This window comes from Bubalus bubalis, chromosome 10 (genome assembly GCF_019923935.1).
Source record: "Bubalus bubalis isolate 160015118507 breed Murrah chromosome 10, NDDB_SH_1, whole genome shotgun sequence".
Taxonomy (NCBI): domain Eukaryota; kingdom Metazoa; phylum Chordata; class Mammalia; order Artiodactyla; family Bovidae; genus Bubalus; species Bubalus bubalis.
Window position 1 is genome coordinate 40,346,490 of NC_059166.1, and position 22,422 is coordinate 40,368,911.

Consider the following 22,422-nt stretch of genomic DNA (forward strand, 5'->3'; position numbering starts at 1 on the left):
TCACTAAGTTCTAAGACTATTCTGTTGTGCTGTGCTGATTGTCTTCATCTTTTTCTGTCTCTAAATATAATGCCCACCATGCAGTGTTTCTCAAGGTACTCCCCCTGCCCCAGGGGACATTTGGTAATGTCTAGAGAGAAAGCGATGGCACCCCACTCCAGTACTCTTGCCTGGAAAATCCCATGGACGGAGGAGCCTGGTAGGCTGCAGTCCATGGGGTCGCGAAGAGTTGGACACGACTAAGCGACTTCACTTTCACTTTTCGCTTTCATGCATTGGAGAAGGAAATGGCAACCCACTCCAGTGTTCTTGCCTGGAGAATCCCAGAGACGGGGGAGCCTAGTGGGCTGCCGGCTATGGGGTTGCACAGTCGGACATGACTGAAGCAACTTAGCAGTAGCAGCAGCAGCAGCAGAGACATTTTTAGCTGTTATTACTTGGAAGTGGGGAAGGGGGATGCTATTGGTATCTAGTAGAAGATGCTGCTAAACATCCTATAACACACAGGACAGCCCCCATAACAAAAACTCAACCAGCAGAAAATGTCAATAATTGTACAGATTGAGGAAACTCTGGTATACTGAATAAAAAGGGAAAACCCTGGGGACCAGACTGCCTTGGTTTTAATCCAACTCTACTACTTACTAGCTGTGCGACTGATCTTGGGAAGTTGACCTCTGTGCCTCAGTTTCCTCATTTCAAACTGGGAGACAGAGTACTCAACTCACAGGGACGTAATGAGGAGTTAAGTAGAAATGTGTGCTGTAGTTTTTTTTATATTTGTTCTTTAAAAAAAAAAAAAAAAAAAAAATCAGTGAAAGACTGCCGTGAGGTAAAGTGCAAGCATCACATGCAGTCATCCCTTTTGGCTTGTTCTTTTCAAATAGTAACAGATATACTGAAACATTTTCCACCTGCAATTTAGCATCACCCTTCATCTATCAAGTCAGAGCTGTAACTGCTCTAATCACTTACCCAATGTAATCTCCTATACTTACATTCTGCCGCTGCATTAAAAAACCATAACCATTTAATTGTCTTGTGAAAGAGACATGATAAAGTTATTTTCACTGCATAGAATATACTCAGGGATTTTAGATGGAGCATTAATTCTCCTTCAAAACCTAGATCTTAATTAGTAATCTTTTTTATACTACCACCAGCCCTATAAAAGCACATGTTTCTTTAGTCCTAGGACAAATACAGAGAGATTACCTGGATATTCATAGTACAAGACATTGTACATAATTTAATCTGTTCCCCTTTTAAAATTAAAGAAACTGAGGCTCAGAATTTGCCAACTACAGAAACTGAAATTTGAATGCTTCCCTGATTATGAAATAGAAGTTTCCCCTACAAGGACAATAGACAGAAAAGTGACCTGAGATATAGTTAAGTTCAGTGATTACTGTTCTTGCCATCAAACAATGATTACCCCTCTTCCTCCTTAGAAATCAATTACCAATTTTTTTTTTTTAACACTGCAAACTTCATTCTTACCTAGCTAAAAATTTCCTTCACTGTCTTAATAAGCAGATATCCTTAAAAGATCCAATTTATACAATGCATTTACATATTTGTTTCCTTACCTCAATATTATGCTATTTGGTTATTTTATTAACACATTTCGTTTTTCAAAATCCACACTTAGTATATGAAATGTTTGAGATGCCAGTAATGGGCACTATGTATTGGTAAAAAAACTCTCTTTTTGGTACAAAGGAAGCAGAATCTTAATTGGCGATTTTGTATACTTCCTTCCTCAGAGAAAAAATTCCACCATTTAACTAAATATTCTGTCAAGATTTTGGGATTGTTAATATTTAACATACACATTCAGGAGCACATTCTATAAAGTATAATAAAAAATATCCTAGATTGATTTTTCACTTATATGCAATGGCAAGAACTCAATAAATATTTCTTTAGATTCTTGGCATTTATCTTTGACTCAAAGCTTTCAAGTCAAATTTCAAGTCTTCTTTAAAAGGTAAAAAGCATGCTATGGATTTGTTTTAAATAGCTTTGAAGAACATTTGTTATTCACTAGTTAATCACTATTAAAATCTGTACAACTTTCACTTACATTTGATTCTTTGCAGCTTGCCTCTGAGCTTTTCTTTCTTTCCTTTTCTGATCTGGTGGCTTAGCAAAAACAATTTCAATATTTTCTCCCTCCAAGTCTTTGCCATTCATTTCTTCCATAGCCTTAAAAAAATTAGGCACTGATGAATACAAGAGACCTTTCACAACTGTGATTCATTTTAAGTTAAAAAGAAAAATCATTTATCATTCATCTCAAGAGGATGAGACAAAACAGGATTCTTTGATTTAAAAATCCAGCTCTTCAACGAATATTTTTGACTTAGTTTAGTGAGGCAATCTCCCAAGGCCAATAAAGGTAAGCTTGAATAGATTACATGACCTCTGAGTTTCCTTCAATTTTCTAAAACCTTCTGATTTTAGGATAACTAAAAATCATTAGCCGCTAATTAGATACCTATTATTCCCCCAGTTATTTACCTTGACAGCACCATCTCGTTCATCAAAATGAATGAAAGCATAATCTTTTAATTTCTTCACTCGTTCCAGTTTCCCAAACTGACTAAATGCCTTTTCTAAAATCTCTTCTGTTACAGTATTAGCCAGGTTGCGTACAAACAGCACTTTTACCTGAAATTTAAGAAACAGAAACTTCTATATATTTCCAAACAATTAAATTTCCAAAATACCACCACCCCAACCCTGCAAACTTAACTTTAGTCACAATCCATTAGAAATATAAACTAGACTAAATTTTCAACTCATTTGGGCAAACATTAAGGCGCTACTGAATTTAATGGGCAAAATTCTAAACAGATATCTCAAAGATGCACAGATGGTGACTAAGCATAAGAAAAGATGCTCAGTATCGCATATCACATGTCATTAGGGAATTGCAAATTAAAACAGTGAGATATCATTACAAAGTATTAGAACCACCGGCCAAAATACAAAACACCAACAACCATCGAATGCTGTTGAGAATGTTGAACAACATATTCACTGCATTAGAATGCAAAATTATACAATTTTGGCAGCTTCTTACAAAACTAAACTTACTTTTGTACCATATGATCCACTAATCACACTCCTTGGTACTTACTCAAGAGGTGAAAACATGTCCACACAAAAACCTGCATATGGATGTTTAGCACACCTTAATTCCTAACTGCCAAAACTTGGAAGCAACAAAGCTGTCCCTCAGTAAGTGACTGGATAAATTTCAGTTCATTCAGACAATGGAATAATACTTAGTACTAAACAAGAAATGAGCCATCAAACCATGAAAAGACATGGAGTAAAAGAAGGTATCTTAAATGGTTACATACTATATGATTCCAACTATGTATGTGACATTTGGAAAAGGAAGGACAAAGCTCTGGAGATAGTAAAAAGAGCAATATTTGCCAGGAATGAAGGAGAAGAGATGAAGAGGCAACCATGGAGAATTCTTAAGGCAATAAAAATATTCTGTATCATACTATGATAATGGATACAAGACATACATTTGTCAAATCTATAGGATGTAGAACACCAACAGTAAATCCTAATGGAAAGACTGAATTATAAAACTTTTAATTTAGATCACTGATTACAACAACGTACCGCTCTAGCAAGGATACTGATAGTGGAGGAGGCTGTGCAGGTATGGTGGCAGGTGTGTGTGGGAAACCACTGTACTTGCTGCTCAAAGAACAAAACACGCTATGCACAGTATTTCCTGAAGTGAAGTGAGAGTCGCTCAGTCGTGTTCGACTGTTTGTAACCCATGGAATTCTCCAGGCCAGAATACTGGAGTAGGTAGCCTTTTCCTTCTCCAGGAGATCTTCCCAACCCAGGGACTGAACCAGGGTCTCCTGCGTTGCAGGCAGATTCTTTACCAGATGAGCCACAAGGCAAGTCCTAGTAGTTATTATTTCCAGTAGTTATTATTTTACAATCAAAATGGAGGTGGCTATTTTCTAATAGTGTGAATACTGCTCCTGCTAAGTTGTTTCAGCCGTGTCCAATCCTGTGCAACCCCAAAGATGGCAGCCCACCAGGCTCCCCCATCCCTGGGATTCTCCAGGCAAGAACACTGGGGTGGGTTGCCACTTCCTTCTCCAATGCATGAGAGTGAAATGTGGAAGTGAAGTCGCTCAGTCACGTCCAACTCTTCATGACCCCTTGGACTGCAGCCTACCAGGTTCCTCCGTCCATGGTATTTTCCAGGCAGGAGTACTGGAGTGGGTTGCCATTGCCTTCTCCAAACGTGAATACTATGCCATCTTAAAAAGCAGCTGAACTTAACAAAGCAAGTCAAAACTAACTGAAACCCTTCATAAAGAAGAATATTCAAAGCATTGTTAAGATAAATTCTTCCAATCCTGAAAGAGCCTCAAAATACAACTACAAATTTAACCTGGCTAAAAAACATTATCACTTCCTCCTAAAAGTAGCATCTGAATTTCTTAATCTAGAGGGCTAACGAAAGCTTAATAAGCCAAAGAAAAAAAGAATGAATCCTAAGTATCTCTGTCTTCAAGAATATTTACTGTTTAATATTCACAACTCTGATACCTCACACTCCTTTCCTTATTTAAGTGAACTCACTCTATTTGCTGGCCTATCACCATTAAAGAGGATTCTTAAAAAGACAAAGGGTGGAGTAACTTAACTGTGAGCTGCACTGGTAAAGTGGTAAAGTGTTGACTCAAGAGATATTTGTTCTCATAGATGTCTCAACTGACTGCTGAAGCAGGAAACCTAATAATAGCTAAACCTTGTAACTGCAGCAGCTCTGCTGAGGCCAATACAGTTCACTATTTTTAGGAGTAGGACTTTTAACATAAAAACCATGTAATCAAATGGCGCCATTCTCAAAAATTTACAGAAACTGCTTTTTGAATCCACACAAAAATGAAAGTCAGTCATCTCCACAGCATGTAGGCTAACTACTTCACAAGAGTTATGATGCTACACAACTATGGCTGAGGGTCCATGAATAATTTCTGTATTCACCCTCCATGCACTTGTTATTTATTTCTGGTGTGTGGCCTTTAACATAGAACACTTCTCTCACTTTCAAAGCACAGTGTAAGAAAGCACACAGTTTTCCTCCACTCTCTAAAGCCTCCTGCTGCTCCCACCAACACCACACAGAACAATCTTAACCCAACTGTCATTACCTTTGCCATAACCTCAGGATCGGGGTCTTCTATAGGATCAGCCCATTCAACAGTTCCAACATTTCCCCAGACCTTGACTTTACCACTCATTAACCTACGTCTTGCCTGCGCAGCTGTTTTGTGATCTTCATATTCAAGGAAACAAAAGCCTCTGTTTTTTTTCTTGTCGTCTGGTTGGTGGTATAAAATGACGTCTGTAAGACCCTCTGAAAGGAAGCAACCATTCCAGGGAAATTAGATAAAATAAACAAGAATAAGCAGACTAAAAGATTTTTTTTGCTAATATTATACTTAAATATCAAAATGAAAACTAATCTCTTATCTTTACAAGAGATAATATACTGAAAATACCGGTCCAGATATATTAAAATATGTATTTTAATATATATAAAAAATACTCAAAATTCTGTCCAGCTCAAAAATACTGGTCCAGATAATTTACCTAATCCACACTTTCCCAAGTATTCCTAATGCAAAAATCTCCATTTAAAAAAAAAAAAAAAAAAAGGTACCCTTTTTACTTAGACCTGAGGACTATTCTGCTTCCATTAATTAGACAACAGAGAGGCTTGAAATCTTAACAAAACTCTTTTAGGAAAACCAGAAATATAAAATGTTTCATCCCATCCAAGTAAAACCTAATTTTTAATGGCACTCTCCTGGCCTCAAATATCAGTATGTTTATGTCAAATGAAGTAGACTATCTTAGTATTGTATAAGAATTTCAAATGATCCTGGAAACTGGTAACAGGCTGATAATTTGCTAAATATATTCTAGGCAGATAAAACTGTTTTCTTATAAAAGCCTGGCACTTGGAAACTTTAATTCAAAGACAATGTAGACTCTCTGCTTATAGCAAGAGTACTCACTATTCCTATAATTTGGAAATTCAAGTCATTACCTACCAAATATTTTTACTAAGAATGTCAACCAGAACCTCAACATGCATAAAAACACACAAAGAAATACAATCTTCCAAAACAGGAAGCACAACAATGATTGTGCAGACTGAGTTCAAATCCCAGACGTATTCCTTACTAACTATCTAATATTCAGCAAGTTATTTCCCAAAACCTTTGATTCCATGTCTGAAATATGCAGATACCTATCTTACATGGCTATAGAAAGAATAAAATGAATCAATAAATGTAGTGCTTAAAACAGTGCTTGGCACATAGAAGTATGCAATTACCTTAAGTGTTACAACTTGCACCTCCTTCCAAATAAATCCAACTTACCTGTTACTTTGCTAAATTCTTCAAGAATCTGTTCCTTGGTTTTACTCTTAGGAATAGAGCCCACAAAAAGCCTGTTGTTGGCAACCGAGATGCAGACACCAATGTGTTTTCCAGAACGAATTTCGTGATTATTATACTGAAAGGGGGAAAAGTGCACCATGTTTTAAAAATACTTAAAATATCCTATGACAGGTGCTTATTACAGAAAGACACACAAATCCCATACAGAAAAGCAAGATCTTTTAACAAACTAAGAATTCAACACTTAAGTTTATCAAGTATCCTTTAAAAAATTATAATCTGAGACATAGGAAGACTGTAACAACAAAACACTGATCACGTTTATGAACTAAACCAAAAATTGTCAAGTCCTTGAAATTTAGCAAATCTGATAAGAATCCAATCTGTAAGCAGCTTAAATTCCAAATTACTGATTACACAATACCTTGTTTTCTACTTAAATGCATCCTGCTGACTATTTCCATGTAAGGAAAATAGATTCAAATTGTCAACAAGCTTTCTGCCTTTCTGTTAATCAGCACTTCAATCATATTTTTCCATCTCCCCTAACCACTCATAAAAAGTTACAATAATGATTCTTCAGCTTCAAATCCTTAAGTCTAAAAGAAGAACCTCACTATTCTGAATCCAGCTGTACATTTCCCCCCCATTTCATTTTCATCAAGCCTATGAGAACACTGGAGAAAGACAAGTAGATTATGGTATAAGTATAGAAGCAACTATAAAACTATAGTAAAATGTAAACAATCTTCAAGTGACCCTAAATCATAAAAGGCAACAAAACCATAGAGGCAAAACCCAAAAAGCTCCTATCCCTGTTATTCTGCTTCTTGTGCAACAGGTACATAAGGTATGAGTGAAAGATGTACAGCTAAGTCAGAAAATTGATTCCTCACTGTCCCTTTCTCCATTATCTCCAGGTATTCAAAATTAAACATGAAGTTCAATCATCTTTCCCTCCAGTTCAGTTTTGTACTTTTTACCCCAACTCAGTTCACACTTGGCCAAGTCTCTGGTCATCATTTTGAACTGTGGTGTTGGAGAAGACTCTTCAGAGTCCCTTGGACTGCAAGGAGATCAAAGCAGTCAATCCTATAGGAAATCAGTCCTGAATATTCATTGCAAGGACTGATGTTGAAGCTGAAACTCCAATACTCTGGCCACCTAATGTGAAGAGCTGACTCAGTGGAAAAGACCCTGATGCCGGGAAAGAGTGAAGGCAGGAGAAGGTGACAACAGAGGATGAGATGGTTGGATGGCATCACCAACTTGATAGACGTGAGTTTGAGTAGGCTCTGGGAGTTGATGGACAGGGAAGCCTGCCATGCTGCAGTCCATGGGGTCGCAAAGAGTGGGCGACTGAAATGACTGACTGGTCATCATGATCCCAAGATTACCTCTATTCTTTACACTTATGCCAGAGACATTCTTTTTTTTAATCACAATTTTGCCTATTAGGAAAAAAATATCCTTCAACGACTCCCCATCAGCAAAACAAAGTTCAAATAGCTGATCATCAGTAAGCCCATCCTAAAATTCCTCCCACTTCTTCCCTTTCTCCACACTATTGTAATCGTGGCTAATGATGTCAATTCTCACAGTGCTATGCCTCTGAATATAATGCTTTCCCTGAAACTTCACCATGGAAATCTCTTCTGCATACCTGTAGATTTGAGCTCAACCAAATACTCTGCAATCCCTAAATTCTATAAGGATCAATAAAAACACCCTTCTATGTTAACACAAATCAGTAGTTCTCAACAGGTGTAGACTTTGCCCAGGGAGGGAGGAGGCACATTTGACAATATCTAGACAGATTTTGGTCAACTAGACCTAGTGGCTTAGCAGTGAAGAATCCACCTGACAATGCAGGAGAGGCAGGTTCCATACCCTGGAGAAGAAAATGGCAACCCACTCCAGTCTTCTTGCCTGGGAAATCCCATGGACAGAGAGGCCTGGTGGGCTACAGTCCATGGGATCACAAAAGAGTTGGACATGACTTATCGACTATAATCAGGCAGATTTTGGTCAACTAGAGGTGGGACTTGCTGTTATTATTTAGTGGGTAAGTAGAGGTCAGAGATGTTACCTAACATCCTATAATTCACAAAATAGCCCAGCATAATAGCTATCTAGTCTAAAATAGTGCTGAGGTTAAGAAATACTGCCCTGGACTTTGTTTTCCCATACTATTTGTATTTAGACCAAGCACCTCTTAAAAGTAGAAATATGCAGTTATCTGCAGATAGTAGACCTATGGTTGAATCCATCATTGCATGGGATTATGGACAATGAGACTACAATATCCCACCACACAAGTAAGTGAATCTAAGAACACAATAAACTATTTAAGACATGTACATTCCCTAGATTTTTACACATAAGTATCAAATAGCCAGCCTTAGCAACAAATCAATGACTTTCAATTTGGTCATTTAGTCTGTAATTCCAGAAGTTGACCAAAAAAAAAAAAAAAAAACCCCACTAAAATCAGGGGGAAAAAAATGGAATGGAATACAAAGTTTTAAAAGGAAAAGAGAGAAAGAGGAGTTACTCTGAAGATGACAGAATTTGGTATCACTTTCCCTTTTTTGCATTTTTGTTTTCCAAATATTCTAAGACCAGGGGCTATGTACTTAATTATGCTGCTTCAAAATGGTGATAACTGTTGCCATTATTTTCTATATAAGCAAAGTTTCTTCCCTTCTAACCTATCCTCACTAGCCCTGCTCTGGTTAATCAAGGTAGGGTAGGTAAAAGGTATTTAAAATGACAGTAGTCTGAACAACTATCAGACCTGGTGGGTTCCCAGGTAACACCAGAGGTAAAGAACCTGCCTGACAGTGCAGGAGATGTAAAAGACACAGGTTTGATCCATGGGTGGGGAAGATTCCCCTGGAGAAGGAAATGGCAACCCACTCCAGTATTCTTGCCTGGAGAATTCCATGAACAGAGGAGCCCGGTGGGCTACAGTTCATGGGGTCGCAAAGAGCCAGACACAACTAAAGCAACTTAGCATTCATTCATTCAGTCTGACCAATAGGAAGCTATGAATATTTAGCAGGATTTATGAAGAAAACTGTAACTCTTCATCCACATTTTTTTAATTTAAAAAACAGAAACATTTTTAACTGACCCATAGAGAGTAAACTGGCTCTCCAGTGAAGTCATTAAAGGAAAAAAGACTCTGGGCATATTGTCCAAATGAAGCAAAAGTAAACATTTTCAAAGCAATGTCCGCATCTACAGATTAAGCATGCACTTTTCCATGTATATTTGAGTTAACTTTTCTTACTCCAGCATTTTTAAGGCCAATCCATCATCTTAAAGTCAAAATTAAACTTTACATCCTAGCAAGTGAGTAACAGTGACTTAGATGGTAGAAAGGCATTACAAACAACTGTTCTGATGCTTACTAGAGATTCTAATTGAATGCTGATAAACCCTTACTCTCAAGGGTTAAGTAATCAGGACTATATAATGGTATCAAGATAAACAAAAAAATGTGGTCTTTTCCAAACTAGGAAAGTTGGCACTGAAATTAACATGTTTTAGAAATCTAGCTTTCAGATCCAGTAGCACAGTGAGTTAATCAAATAAAACAAAGATGAACCAATATAGTTTCAGTATTTCAGAACACCAAAATGAATTGTACAGCCTGGAACATTCCCATCACCCAGGCTCAAAAACACCAAGTCACTCTTTCCTTGCCTCATAGCCAATCAGTCAACAAATCCCGAGAAACTCAGCAACCTCAGATTTGGAATCTGATCCAGAAGTAGTTGCTCAGTCCTAACTCTCCTTATAGCAGCGAAACAGCTGCCTCCCAAGCCTGTCCACTTAAGTCTTCTTTACATTGAGTCAAACCTACTTCCCTAAAAATTCTCCAATGAATCTATTTCCTCCTCCAAATGAGGCACTTTAGATACCTACACACAATGCTTACGACTCAGTCCTCTTTGCTTGGCTAATCATTCCTTCTCTGAAATTGGAAAGTGCCTCCAGGAGTGCCACGAAACAGTGACATTCATAACACAACAACACAAATGCAGGCTAAGACTGGAGTCTAGAGTAAGCTGGAGACTATTCTAACACTTCTAAACACCGGCTTCTATAACATGCAGTCCAAGATTATCTCAGCTTATTTGGCAATCATACCACACTGCTGACACACTACAGTTTACTTGTGAGTAAGTTGTGTATAGGACTTGACTTTCAACCCCACTCAATTCCACCCTTCTGATATAAACTACTGTCCCAGGCTATCAAAATCTTTCAGATCCTTATTTTGTCATCCCCCATGGCATTTATCACTACATGTAGATTCAAGTCACCTAACACCTCAACCAGTCCAACTATACCCTCATTCAAATCACTGATAAGGAAAAAAGAAATACCATCTAAAACATATTTACATTATGCAACCTACACTAAAGCTCAAAACTTCAATGGCACCATGCAACTCAGTCCAGTGGTCAATGAACACTGCCTTTTAGCATTCACTTAAACAAGTTTCATCTTTCTTCCCACAAATCACTGCTTCAACTCATCTATTTCCTTCACTTCCCTCCCTATTCAAACCTCTTTAGGACAAAGCCTTCTCTAACAACCCCAACTCAAAGCAATCTATCCCTTCATCCTTCCTTTACCCTGTGACCCACCAGCTTCCACTTTAATTAGCTGTAGTTAGCCTCTCATGTTCCAGAAACCCCAAAGTCAAGAACTGGATCAAACTACTTGTACACTCATAGTTAAAGTTTTCATGTTATTCACAGTGAACATTTGCTAATTGCTACTTAAAATACTTTGTGGACCTCTCTTGTCAGCTGCATTCATCGAAGTGGTTATACACTGGTGTATACAACCACTGTGGTGAATAAACCATCAGTGGCTATTAAAGTCACAACTCTTAACGTGTAAATAGAGGTCAGTATTCCAGTCTTTGCAAGAAGTTTTTTTCAGTAAGACACTTCCAGTGTATTGGACCATAATGGGCACTTGCAGAGCCAGTTGCCCTGGGCTCCAATTCCAGAAGCACACATACAAATACACATACACACCTGCCTGCGTTCCTCTTGGACTTTGTGACAACACCAAATGCTACAGAGGACAAAGTGTCACCCTCCCCATGAATCTATGTTAATCCCTACGGCTGATGGTAGCAGAGAATAATTGCAAATGAAAGCGAGAAAATCTTTGAATAAGACAGCACTGGTCAGCCGGTCAGGTTATTTATCCAGTACCTATTCTATAGTGGCACTGTTCTGAATGTCAGAGACGCAGAAAAAGAGCAAATTCTCTGAAGGGAAGAGAGAGGCAAATAATCTTACAAAGTCAAGAAATAATTTTAAGTACATCTAAACATTCTTTTTTTTAATCATGTTCAGTATACTGTCATGGGGCAAGTGGATAGTAAACCTTTCTTAGAAAGGCCCTCTAAGAAAATCTGATTGATAAGAAGGCAGCAGCTGGGCTAACTGGAAGAAGTGGTGGAAAGCCCAGAAGGCAACCTTGAGTTGGAAATGGTCATAGCTTTTGAGGAGAACAAAAAAGGCAAAGTATGGATGGAACGGCCATAAAGAAGAGTAGGAGGAGAGAGGTTAAGCAGAAACTTGAGCAGATAGAGCCTTGTTTAGAAGCCATTATTCGCAGGATGGGAATGTTGCGATCTAACCTACATGGCTAAATGGTAAGACTGTAAAGGGGCAACGGAAAGCAATGAGACTAGCTAGGACTCTTCAAATGGTACCTTTGGCTAGGGTGGTAGCAGGAATATGGTACAAACTGGTTAGATGCCAGAAATAAATTTGGCAGCAGAGAAGACTTACACTCAACACCTTTTAAGACCACCTAAACCACTACCCAAAGAATCAGGCTCACTGGCAACATAACATATACTGCTGGTTTAAACTGTTATGTCCAGTTAACAGTACTGCTAAGTCACTTCAGTCATCTCCGACTCTGTGCGACCCCATAGACGGCAGCCCACCAGGCTCCCCCGTCCCTGGGATTCTCCAGGCAAGAACAATGGAGTGGGTTGCCATTTCCTTCTCCAATGCATGAAAGTGAAAAGTGAAAGTGAAGTCGCTCAGTCCTGTCTGACCCTCAGCGACCCCATGGACTGCAGCCCTCCAGGCTCCTCCCTCCATGGGATTTTCCAGGCAAGAGTACTGGAGTGGGGTGCCATTAAGAACACGCTAAATAAACCAAACCTGCATGGCCTTGGGCAATCCACCCAGTCTATTTATTCACTGTAGAAAGAAGTTATTTCACTTACCTTGAAGAATGGTTTGCAGTGGTATTTAAAAGTAATGTGGCACAGAGCACAGCTCCTGCGCCTTAACAAGCAACAAGTGGCAGCTATCAAACACCTTCCCATAAATTTAGATCTTGCTTCTGCAGCTAGACTATCATCATTTACATTTTCTTATTCCCTCAAATACAAGGCAAATGTTAGCTGAAAACAGGGTGACTAAGAAGTTTGCAGTTGCTTCTAACTTCAAGTCTCTTAAGCTGTTAACATCAACCCATTTCTACAATTCAGATGCAAATTTAAAATCTACATTTTTTATTGGAGGTCACTGTCAAATTATATATATCAAAAAATAAGACCGAATATATAAACTATCTCAATCTAAGGTATTTCTCAAGATACTCAAAGTATAGGAAAGCAAAAAGTGATGCTGCTTCAATCTTGTCTGATCTACAATCTAAAAAAGACATTTTCTCAACATTTGATTATGTACATCTAGAACAGTTCAACTATCTTATACAAAAACTTCTTTGATAAAGCTGTAATTCAAGTAGACTTGTGATATGACACAACTAGGAACAGTCTTCAAAATATGCTCCCTTAAAAAACACATTTGGGGTGTTACTCACATCCAGGAATCAAAACAAGGTAGCATAAAACATCCAAATCAACTTCAGTTTTTTTATTTCTCTAGAATGTTTCATTTCCTTAAAAGCCTAGTCCTTTCTTTTACTGTTGTACTAAGGCAAGTCTCCCAATTCTATCACCATAATCCTAGCTATGGTAAAACATCTCTTCAGAAAAAGCAGTAAGAATACATCCAATTCATCCCAGTACTAACATTCCAGTACTAAGACTATCTTTAAAAAGATGCCAAAGTGCAGAGCCTCCTATTGATTAGACAGCAAAAAGTAATTATTCCCCCAGATAAGGACTCAAATTCAAACCCAGAAAAAAAATGTAAAAACATTTGTTTAGGACAAGAGCTGTTCCTAGACCAATCAAAATAGCTGTTTGACTATCTGGAAATTTCTGAGTTACAGTCAAAAACTTAACTATGTTATTAAGACTACTCTAAGCCTACAGCAATGCAATTTTGGACTATATTATGTTAAGCCAAGGCAACTGCCCAAACTGAAACACATTTCATGTGTATTTATTGGCACTCAAAATTGTCATGTTAGGACTGGTTTATGTATCTTCTTCTAATTATGGTTTCTTTACTATAAAGATTCTGAACATCACCTAGAAATACTCTAGTGAGGACCTACCATAATTGGTGTATTTTGGCAGCAAAAATTTAGTCAAGTGTTGGTTTAATAATTCCTATTAAAAATAATAAACACACGTATCATTACTTATAACACTAAGTAATCACACCACTAAACAAAACTAAGCTTTATGTAATACCTAGTAAATAAACTGGGTCTGACATCATTAAATTCTACACAAGCTTTTTGTAGTACGATAAGATAGCTCATTGCCTTCTCAATCACTGTACATTTCCACATTAAAACTTGCTGCTACTTTATTACTATCTGGCAAAATGTTCTTTTAGATTCAGCTGAATGATTTCTACAGTTTATCTTTCCAGAACCCTAAAAAGTTCTCAATTTTACTTGAACTGTTTAAACTAAAATCTTGACAGTTCACAGGTTACCACTGAATGGGATGCTAGAGCTATATACTCTCCCTTCTGTAATAGCATCCTTGGAAAGAAGGGAAAAATCAGCCTTGATTTAAACAGAAATATCCAAAAACCTGAATTCTTTATTCTTCCCAAGTAGCATACTTTTCTAATGTTAACCTTACAATATTCAATTACACACACCAATGGAAAGATGCAAGCTATATAGAAAGCTAAATCAAGTGTATTTGTTTCCTTTTTCTCCTTAAGGCTTGCCTTAAAATGTGATATAGATGATGGTGAGGAAAGAAAAAATAAAATTCAGGAATAATCAGTCTAAGAATTTCAAGTTTGCCAGAATTACCCATATAACACGTAAGTCAGACAGTGCAAAACAAGTATCTGCCATAGTGAACCATTTACAAAAGTTCCTCCCCAGCTGCACTTTTTGATAGATTTCTTGGATTGAAATTAACTTATGACATCTTCAACTACAAAATATAGAAACCACTTGAGTCACAGAATTTAATAAAACTAATTTGAAGGAGTTATATAAGCCATAACTTGAAATATTAAAGTTCTTTAAATTGGAAATGGAACTAGGTCCTCACCTGACATCTGCTATTTTTAAATCAAATACTGCCATTCACCATAAAATCCCTATTTCATTAACTAGAAAGTTATCATCACAATGTCTTCATGAAACATTTCTAAAAAGGGATAGCCCGATATGGCCCAACAGGAGCCCTGTCTACTACAGTTACTTTCTCACACCTTTTAACATTCCTAAAATTAAAAAAAAATCACTAAGCCAAATGTTTCAAAGAACCAGTAACTATAACTCCACCACACTACCTTATAGATCCCGAGTCAGTTCAACTATACCCGCAAAAGATACTGCTATAACGTGTACACAGAAAATGTGAAAGACAGTGCCTAATCAGCACTTCAAAAACATTCAGTTAACACAATAAGAAAAGGCCTGGCTTTAATTAAAAACAGCAAATGTGAAGACTGAAAGAAAAAAAAAACTCACCAGTTTAACAGCCTCCTGAGCTGCTTCTTTTGTACAAAAAGTGACAAACGCATAACCTCTATTGAGACCTGTTAGTGGATCCATCATTAAACGAAGATCCCATATAGGTCCAGCTTTTTCAAATAATGGAACAAGTTCATCCTCAAACAGATCTCTTGGAATCTTCCCCACAAATATCTGTAAATTAAATATGCAGTAAAAACCATGGAGAATTTCTATAAGAGACCAGACACGTGTACATTTACTACAAAGGATACAAGTTTTTAGTTTCTTTACCTCAGTGCCAACAGAAGGCTGCTGACCTGAATAAACGGAATCTGGAGGCGGTCCCCCATACTTCCTCTGTCCAGTGGTCACATCGAGTGTGTAGCCTGTTCTTTCCAAGAGTGCCTTAAAAAGTTCAAAATGTCATTAATATATTTCATTCATAAGACCACACCCGTGCAGCAAGCAGTTATGAAAAAATCAATTTTGTTCAAATCTTTCCATTTATGTTGGCAATATTCCCTACTAACAGGTTTTTGTTGTCTGTTTTAGAACTCTTTTAATGTGTGCTTATAATTCATAATATGTCCTAATTTATAATGAAAGTTTCAGGATCCTGGTCAAATAATTTTCTGGTCTCCAATTACTGAGTAGTGCTTAGTGAACAACACAAAATATTGATTCATCAACTCTCAAGGCAAGGTATATCTATTCTGCCCTTCTAAAAAATGACTGCATAATTAAGCTGAAATTCTTTCCTGAAGGAGGTGGTGAATAACTTCTCTCTCCCAAACCTAGCTTTCTTACCCACCAAATTTCCCAGTAACCCACACTCCAAGGTACCTACTGCCATTCTCGGAGTTTCACCAACCTTTACAAATTACACTCCTCCAACTAAATCCAGAAACTTAAGAGGAGATGCAGGAAAAATAACCTCTTACTCACTTGACATTCAAGTACCATGCTTCACAGGACAGCATGGATCACTCAGAAAAAGAGCCAAAATGATTTTTGGAAACTTTATGAAACTGCAACACGATATAATCTCTACACATTAGCTCCCTAAAAGTGAACTGTTAAAATTTAAACAACTTATATTTAACTCAGAGCATAAAAAGATTCTTTTTATCTCTTATTATAAGCAAAACAGTAGAAAGTAGTCGTCCACTGTTAGCCTAAGGAAAAAGCAAGCGTATTCCTTTTCCACCATCTCACCCTCAATGCACAAAACTAGTTTTCTAAATAAAAAGAATCTAATAATTAGCTGATAAACTTTGAAATAAACTAATATCAAGCACATGATAAAACTTATCAGAATGCCGTTAAGTGATGGGGGGAGGAGCACTTTAGTCCTTAAATGAAAAAGACTGGACAGACTTTATTTCTACCAACTCTTTGCGACCCCATGGATGTAGCCTAAAAAGCTCCTCTGTCCATGGAATTTTCCAAGCAAGAGTACTGCAGTGGGTTGCCATTTCCTACTCCAGGGGATCTTTCCCAACCCAGGGATCAAACCTGGGTCTCCCGCATTGCAGGAACACACTTTACCTTCTTAGCCACCAGGGAAGCCCTTATTTCTACCCAAAGAACATTAAATAGTTATGGAAAGATACTGTAATTGATAAGAAATCTATTCCTAAACTCTCTTAACAAAAAAGTCCACAAACTGGTACACGTTTTAAGTAGTCTTTTTCTACTATACCCAAATATATTTGCTTAACAGTGCAATATTGGATTAGTAACAAAAATAAACTCAAATCTCTTACTATCACATAAACTAAACCATTAAATGATTCATCTTTCCTTTTTCCCCTATGCAATCCCTGTGCTTCTTTCACTTAAATCTTTATACAACCCAAATAATATGTTTTACGTCAATCCCTAAATACAAAAAGGAAACACTTTTTCCCTCTGAAAAATAAGTCTATAAAAATGTCTGATTTCTTGCCACAATTTAAGTCACACTAAAGCTTTACGCCACTCCCTTCCAAAGACAGAACTGAATGTTTCACAAACTAAATTTTCAACTTTTTATAAAATTTTAATAAACTTCAGTGTAGATTTACTTAAAACTGATCTAATTACAATGAGTAACAACTATATATTCCATTTCTTTGGAAAAACTAGATTTATAGTTCAGATACAATTCACTCATTTGAAAGCCTCAATTTTATACATTAACTACTAACTCCATACTTCCCTCTTCCTATACCATTAAAACACAACTGACACCCATCCCTTCCTAATAACTTTTTTCTTAAACTAGAATCCTTGGTTCAAGAGCAGGGGCACACTATGTTAAGAATACTACATTAAAACTAGTATGATCATCATATTTTCTATGAACCAAAAAATCAACACAAGTAAAAAACACAAAGATCAAAACCTAGTTGACTTTACTACTATGTGACTTGGGTGAGGGCAAAGCAAACTTCTCTCAGCCTCAGTTTCTTCATTTACATGTCTACAGTAATCAATTTTTTCATTAAAAGCTGTTTTAGAAATGAACAAATTAGCCTTAAAAACCCACACTAACGAATGAGGAAGAAGGCAGTGTTAAAATACTAAACTCACTTAATGCGGGGGCTTGAGAATCCTAAGAAAAGCAGTCAACTGCTAAATGTACACTCTCCATCAGTATGGGGTGAGCTGATCCCCTCCCCTTTTGGTTCCACTGTCGGTTAACCTGGACTTGCAGGTTTCATATGAAAAATATGGTGACTGTATTTCTTTAAATCTTTTATTTAGAATACCATTAGGAAAGAATACATGGGTAACAAGAAAAATTTCAAAGTTGTTTAGAAACAAACTGTTGAAGGCAGGACACTTCAAAAAATAGTAATGAGAAAACATTAATAAATTATCTCATGGTCATTAACTCTCAACATTACCACACACACAAGGAATAGTTTCACACCCAAGGAATATTTACCCAAGCTAGAAAATAGTCAAAACAACAAACAAAAAACTTTAAAAACTGAAAGGAGTAAAAAAGAAACTTTTAAAAGACATACCTTAATTTTTGCTTCATCTGGTCCTTTGCTAGAATCTGCAACTTTGGTCCCCTGTTTTTCTCTCTGCCTATAAGTCTTCATGACTCCACATAAAAAGGCACTTTTGTTCTGTAAAGGAATTTTGCAATTATTTTCAAGAGTAAGTCTTAAATATACCTAACTGAATAAAAGTCAAAACTACTTTTTTTTTTACAATCATACCAAATTAACGTTACCTGAACATGAGAGAGATCACTGTCTTTAAACTGCTGAAGAACTGCCAATGCGCCGTCTTCATTGAATTCTTTTAAAGCTTCGATAGCTCTTTCATCTAAATCGCTATGTGCAACCAGCCCTGGAGAAGAAAAAACTTAATTAGTTGTCAACTTTTAATATTTTTAGAAAGTTTTTTTTTTTAAAGACCATGTTTGCCAATGCAGGTGCCAACTACAAATTCTTCCATTCCTCTTTATCTATATAATGAAAAACACACATACCTTAGCCATTATGAACTAAAGAAGGCCTCTCAACCATACTTAAAATAATGAGTCAACTTTTTTATCTTATCCTAAGTCAGGCAGTTCTGAACACCGAGTATTTCTAAGGTAAATACATAGGCTTACAAATTCTAAAATCAACCAACAAAATACCGAGCATGACACGGGAACCTCCAATCAATTTCAAATACCACTAAAAAAAGCAACAGCCACACCGAGACAGACTGACTACAAGTCTACAATTTCCAAGTTATTTAACCAGAATCCTACCATAAAAATACCCCCAAAAGTCACACAGCCTGCTCCCAACATTCAGCAGCTGTTGCTACCTGCTACCATCATATACTTAACCATCTGGCCATCCAGCCTTTACCACCTAACCCTTCCTTCTTCCCTCCCTCTACACACCTTAACCTCTAGTTCACAAGAACCTACTAGCACAACAAGGCAAAAACTCCAGGTCCCACACTTCTTGGAAACCACAAAAAGTTGCTATTTTAGTTCAAAGCCAGAAATCCAATAGAAAAATTTCATAATGTAATTTTGCAAGTGTTAGTTCTTACCTGCAACGTAAATTTCATCTAGTTTTTCAGCAACTTTCTGTGGTAAACCAGCATCAAGCAATGTCTGAAAATTTTCTGAATGGATAACTGCAGAAGTAGTATCCATGGGCTCTTCAGTACCATTTCCATTAACATGTTCTGTAGCCATGTTTCCAGAGATCTGTTCAAACGCAATAAGCAAAATTAAACTAGGGTCTTCAAAAAGGGTAGGACAATATGAGAGCCCCAATCTTGACTTACTCTACCAATTTCTACACCGGCAAGCCTATACATCCCTTTAAACAGGCCTTACTTTAAAGTCACTGTCGCCTGACAAGCCAGATTTGGAGCGCGGGGCACCAAAGGACGGATCCACTACGTTTTTCCTTAGCACCACCCCTGACTCACCTGCTAACACTCCCTAGGAAAAACCACATTACAAATGGAGCCCAACCAGCACGAGGACGAGCCAGCGTGCCACATGCAACTGTGCCCGTACAGAGAATGAGGTGTGTGTGGAGCAAGCAAAGCTGGGCTTTTCCCTCTCAAAGGTAAACCCCCAAAGTGCGCGCTTTTCCCGCCTGCCGCTTAAAGATCAGTAACAACAGCCAGCGAAGAACAAAGCGCTCACACAAGCTACCTTCCCACCTCCCCGCTTCTCCACCCTTCACCCCCGCACCCCAAAGCCCGCCCCCGACTCCGCACCCAGAGCGGCAGCCTCACCGCTGCGGCCACCGGGAACCCATTAGAAACACGTGCTCCGCGCCTTCAAATGTCCTACAACTTCCTTCAACGGCAACCCACCGAGTCCCAGGCCAAGACTACCGTCACCAGCTCCCGACAGCAACCCAAAGCCGCGGCCGGAGCCCCCAGCCAGCAGCAGCAGCACAACCTCGCCCCTCGACACCGAGGCCGCGGCGGCGCCAGGCCACAGGCTCTCCCCGCCCCCCAGCGCCGCCGTCTCGGCCGTGACACATGGCTCTCTCTCGGCCCCGGGCGCCGGCGACCCCGGCCGCCCGCCCGCCCCGCCGAGACGTGCGCCGTGGCGCACGGTACAAGCCCCCACCCCTGGCCGGTCCTGGCAGCGACTGCGGCGCGGGGGCCGCCGGTGCCACCCGCGGGCCGGGGCCAGCAAGCCGGCGGCATGAAGGCGTTCCGCGAACTGCCCCACGGCCGCCAGACCCCAAGCACCACCCAAGCCCGCCGCGCGGCTGCGGGACGGAACCGGCTCCTCTCCGCCCACTCCCGCGCCGCGGCGACGGCCACGACAGCACCAACTCCGCCGCCGCTCGCGGTCCGCGCGGGCCACGGGGCCGCCTCCTCCCTGGAGCGCCGCAGACAAAGCCCGAACAGCGGCAGCACATGGAGGGGAGGAGGAAGTGACGGCGCGGGCCGCGGCCTACTCCCGAGCAGCCCCAGTCAACGTGCTCCCCTCTCCCTTGGAATCCATTTTCCAGAAAAGCCGGTTTCTCCCCGCACCGCCCTCCCCCAGCTCACTCCACAATGTCACGGAGCTCCCTTCCCAGACCCGGGTCCCAGCGGTCGTTACCTCCCCGTTGGGCTGCGGCGGAAGAATCCTGTCCGAGGAGATCCGGTTGCGGGCAACGCGTGCTCGCTGCTCCCTGTGTCCGGCGCGAGTGGAGCTGTTGTAAAATGGCGGCCGAAGCTCACGCCGCTGGCAGCAAACCCGATCCAGTTCCACTCGCCTCCGAGCGCGCTCCCGGTGCGCGCGCGCGCCTCCGCGTGACCCCCCTCCTTTCCTCCCCTCCCTCGCGCGTCCGCTTCTCTCACTCACTCTCAGCTCCTGCCCTCCTCCAGCTCCTCCTTCTCCTTCTCCCACCACCACCAGTCTCCGTCAGCCCTCTTCCCTAGGCCCTTCTTCTTCCCCTCCCTGCTTCTTTCTCCCACCGCTCGCACTGTCGTTCGCGGCCGCTCAGGCACAAGTGGCCGCCCTTCCCCTCCTAGATGCACGCTTGCTCACTCGCTCCCTCCCTCGCTCGTTCTCTCGGCCCCGTCCCCCAGTCCCTGCCGAGTCGGCTCCTGTCTTTCTCTCTCCCGCGCTGACGTGACGACGTAGCCTACGCCTCGGGACGCGCGCCCGCGGGTTCCGCCCCCACTCCCCACCACCCTCGGTTCTCATCACACGGGAGGGCGCGAGACCCCGCCCTTCCGCTCCGGCGGCGGCGGAGGGGCCAAGAGTGAATGAAAGGCCCGCCCCTTCCCCTCCCGACACTCCCCCTCCCTCTCCCCTCCGGGTGGGGCGGGGCGGGGCGGGAAGGGCCGGCTCAGCGTGTCCCACTCGTTCTCCTTTGTCAGGAGACAGGCATCTCCCCACCCCGCCCCGCCCCACCCCAACCGCGGCACCACGCGCACGCCACCCCCACTGAGCTCCCGCTCGCCCCACCCCCCGTTCAGTCCCGGGCCAGCCGGGAACGGGGCGGGGGGCGCGGAACGCGACCGCAGCTGCCCTGAGAGTACCCACCCCTCCGTGCGCGCCCGGCCCGCGCCCTCGGCGCCGCGGCCGCGTAGCCGTTCCAGGCGGTGTCCACGCCGCCGCCGCCCCACGCTCCCTTCGCTCGGGAGGCTGCAGGCGCACGTGTCCCCCGGGGCGGGGCGAGGCAGACAATGGAGCGACGGGGGAGGGGAGCGGCGCGGAGACCCACGGACCTTTGGTCCACCTGGCTGTAGGGACCTGAGTGCAGGAGTCGCTCCGGGATGACTGGGTCTCCCTTGCTGGACAATGGGAACTCCGGGGCCCCAGCCCGCGTGGCTTCCCTTCCTCGGGAACCTCGGGCGGAGGGAGGGGCGCCCGGGGCTGGGACGAGGAAACCCCGGCTGCTTTTAGAAGGGGAACCGGCTGTCTACAGTGGAGCAAGGAGCTGCTCCCGCCTCGGGATGATAAGAAAGCCAGATTTGGAAGCGAAACCGCTGGGTGGTGAAGAGTTGTGCAATACTCCTTTTCAGTCCCTGGCCTTTTAAGCAGTTACGGGCTTCCTCGCAGCACAGTTTGAGCAACTTG

General features: G+C 40.9%; 1 protein-coding gene across 8 annotated transcripts in view; it reads right to left on the minus strand.

The window, feature by feature from the left end:
* Nucleotides 1-22,003, minus strand: part of LOC102394464 (synaptotagmin binding cytoplasmic RNA interacting protein) — a 29,779-nt gene extending 7,776 nt beyond the window's left edge. For 4 of the 8 annotated variants that reach the window (XM_025294573.2, XM_025294572.2, XM_044924262.1 and 1 more), the window contains exons 1-9: nt 19,425-19,584; nt 18,601-18,719; nt 18,386-18,493; nt 15,663-15,776; nt 15,387-15,563; nt 6,450-6,585; nt 5,211-5,416; nt 2,524-2,673; nt 2,087-2,208 (exon numbers count right to left, since the gene is read on the minus strand). In XM_025294573.2, coding sequence (XP_025150358.1) covers nt 2,087-2,208; nt 2,524-2,673; nt 5,211-5,416; nt 6,450-6,585; nt 15,387-15,563; nt 15,663-15,776; nt 18,386-18,493; nt 18,601-18,719; nt 19,425-19,572 — 1,280 coding nt within the window. In that variant the 5' untranslated portion in view covers nt 19,573-19,584. Of the gene's footprint in view, nt 1-2,086; nt 2,209-2,523; nt 2,674-5,210; nt 5,417-6,449; nt 6,586-15,386; nt 15,564-15,662; nt 15,777-18,385; nt 18,494-18,600; nt 18,720-19,424; nt 19,585-20,952; nt 21,177-21,885 lie in introns of those variants that run through there. The other 4 variants (XM_044924264.2, XM_006057575.4, XM_006057576.4 and 1 more) reach the window with 4 other exon arrangements.
* Nucleotides 22,004-22,422: the final 419 nt, after the last annotated feature.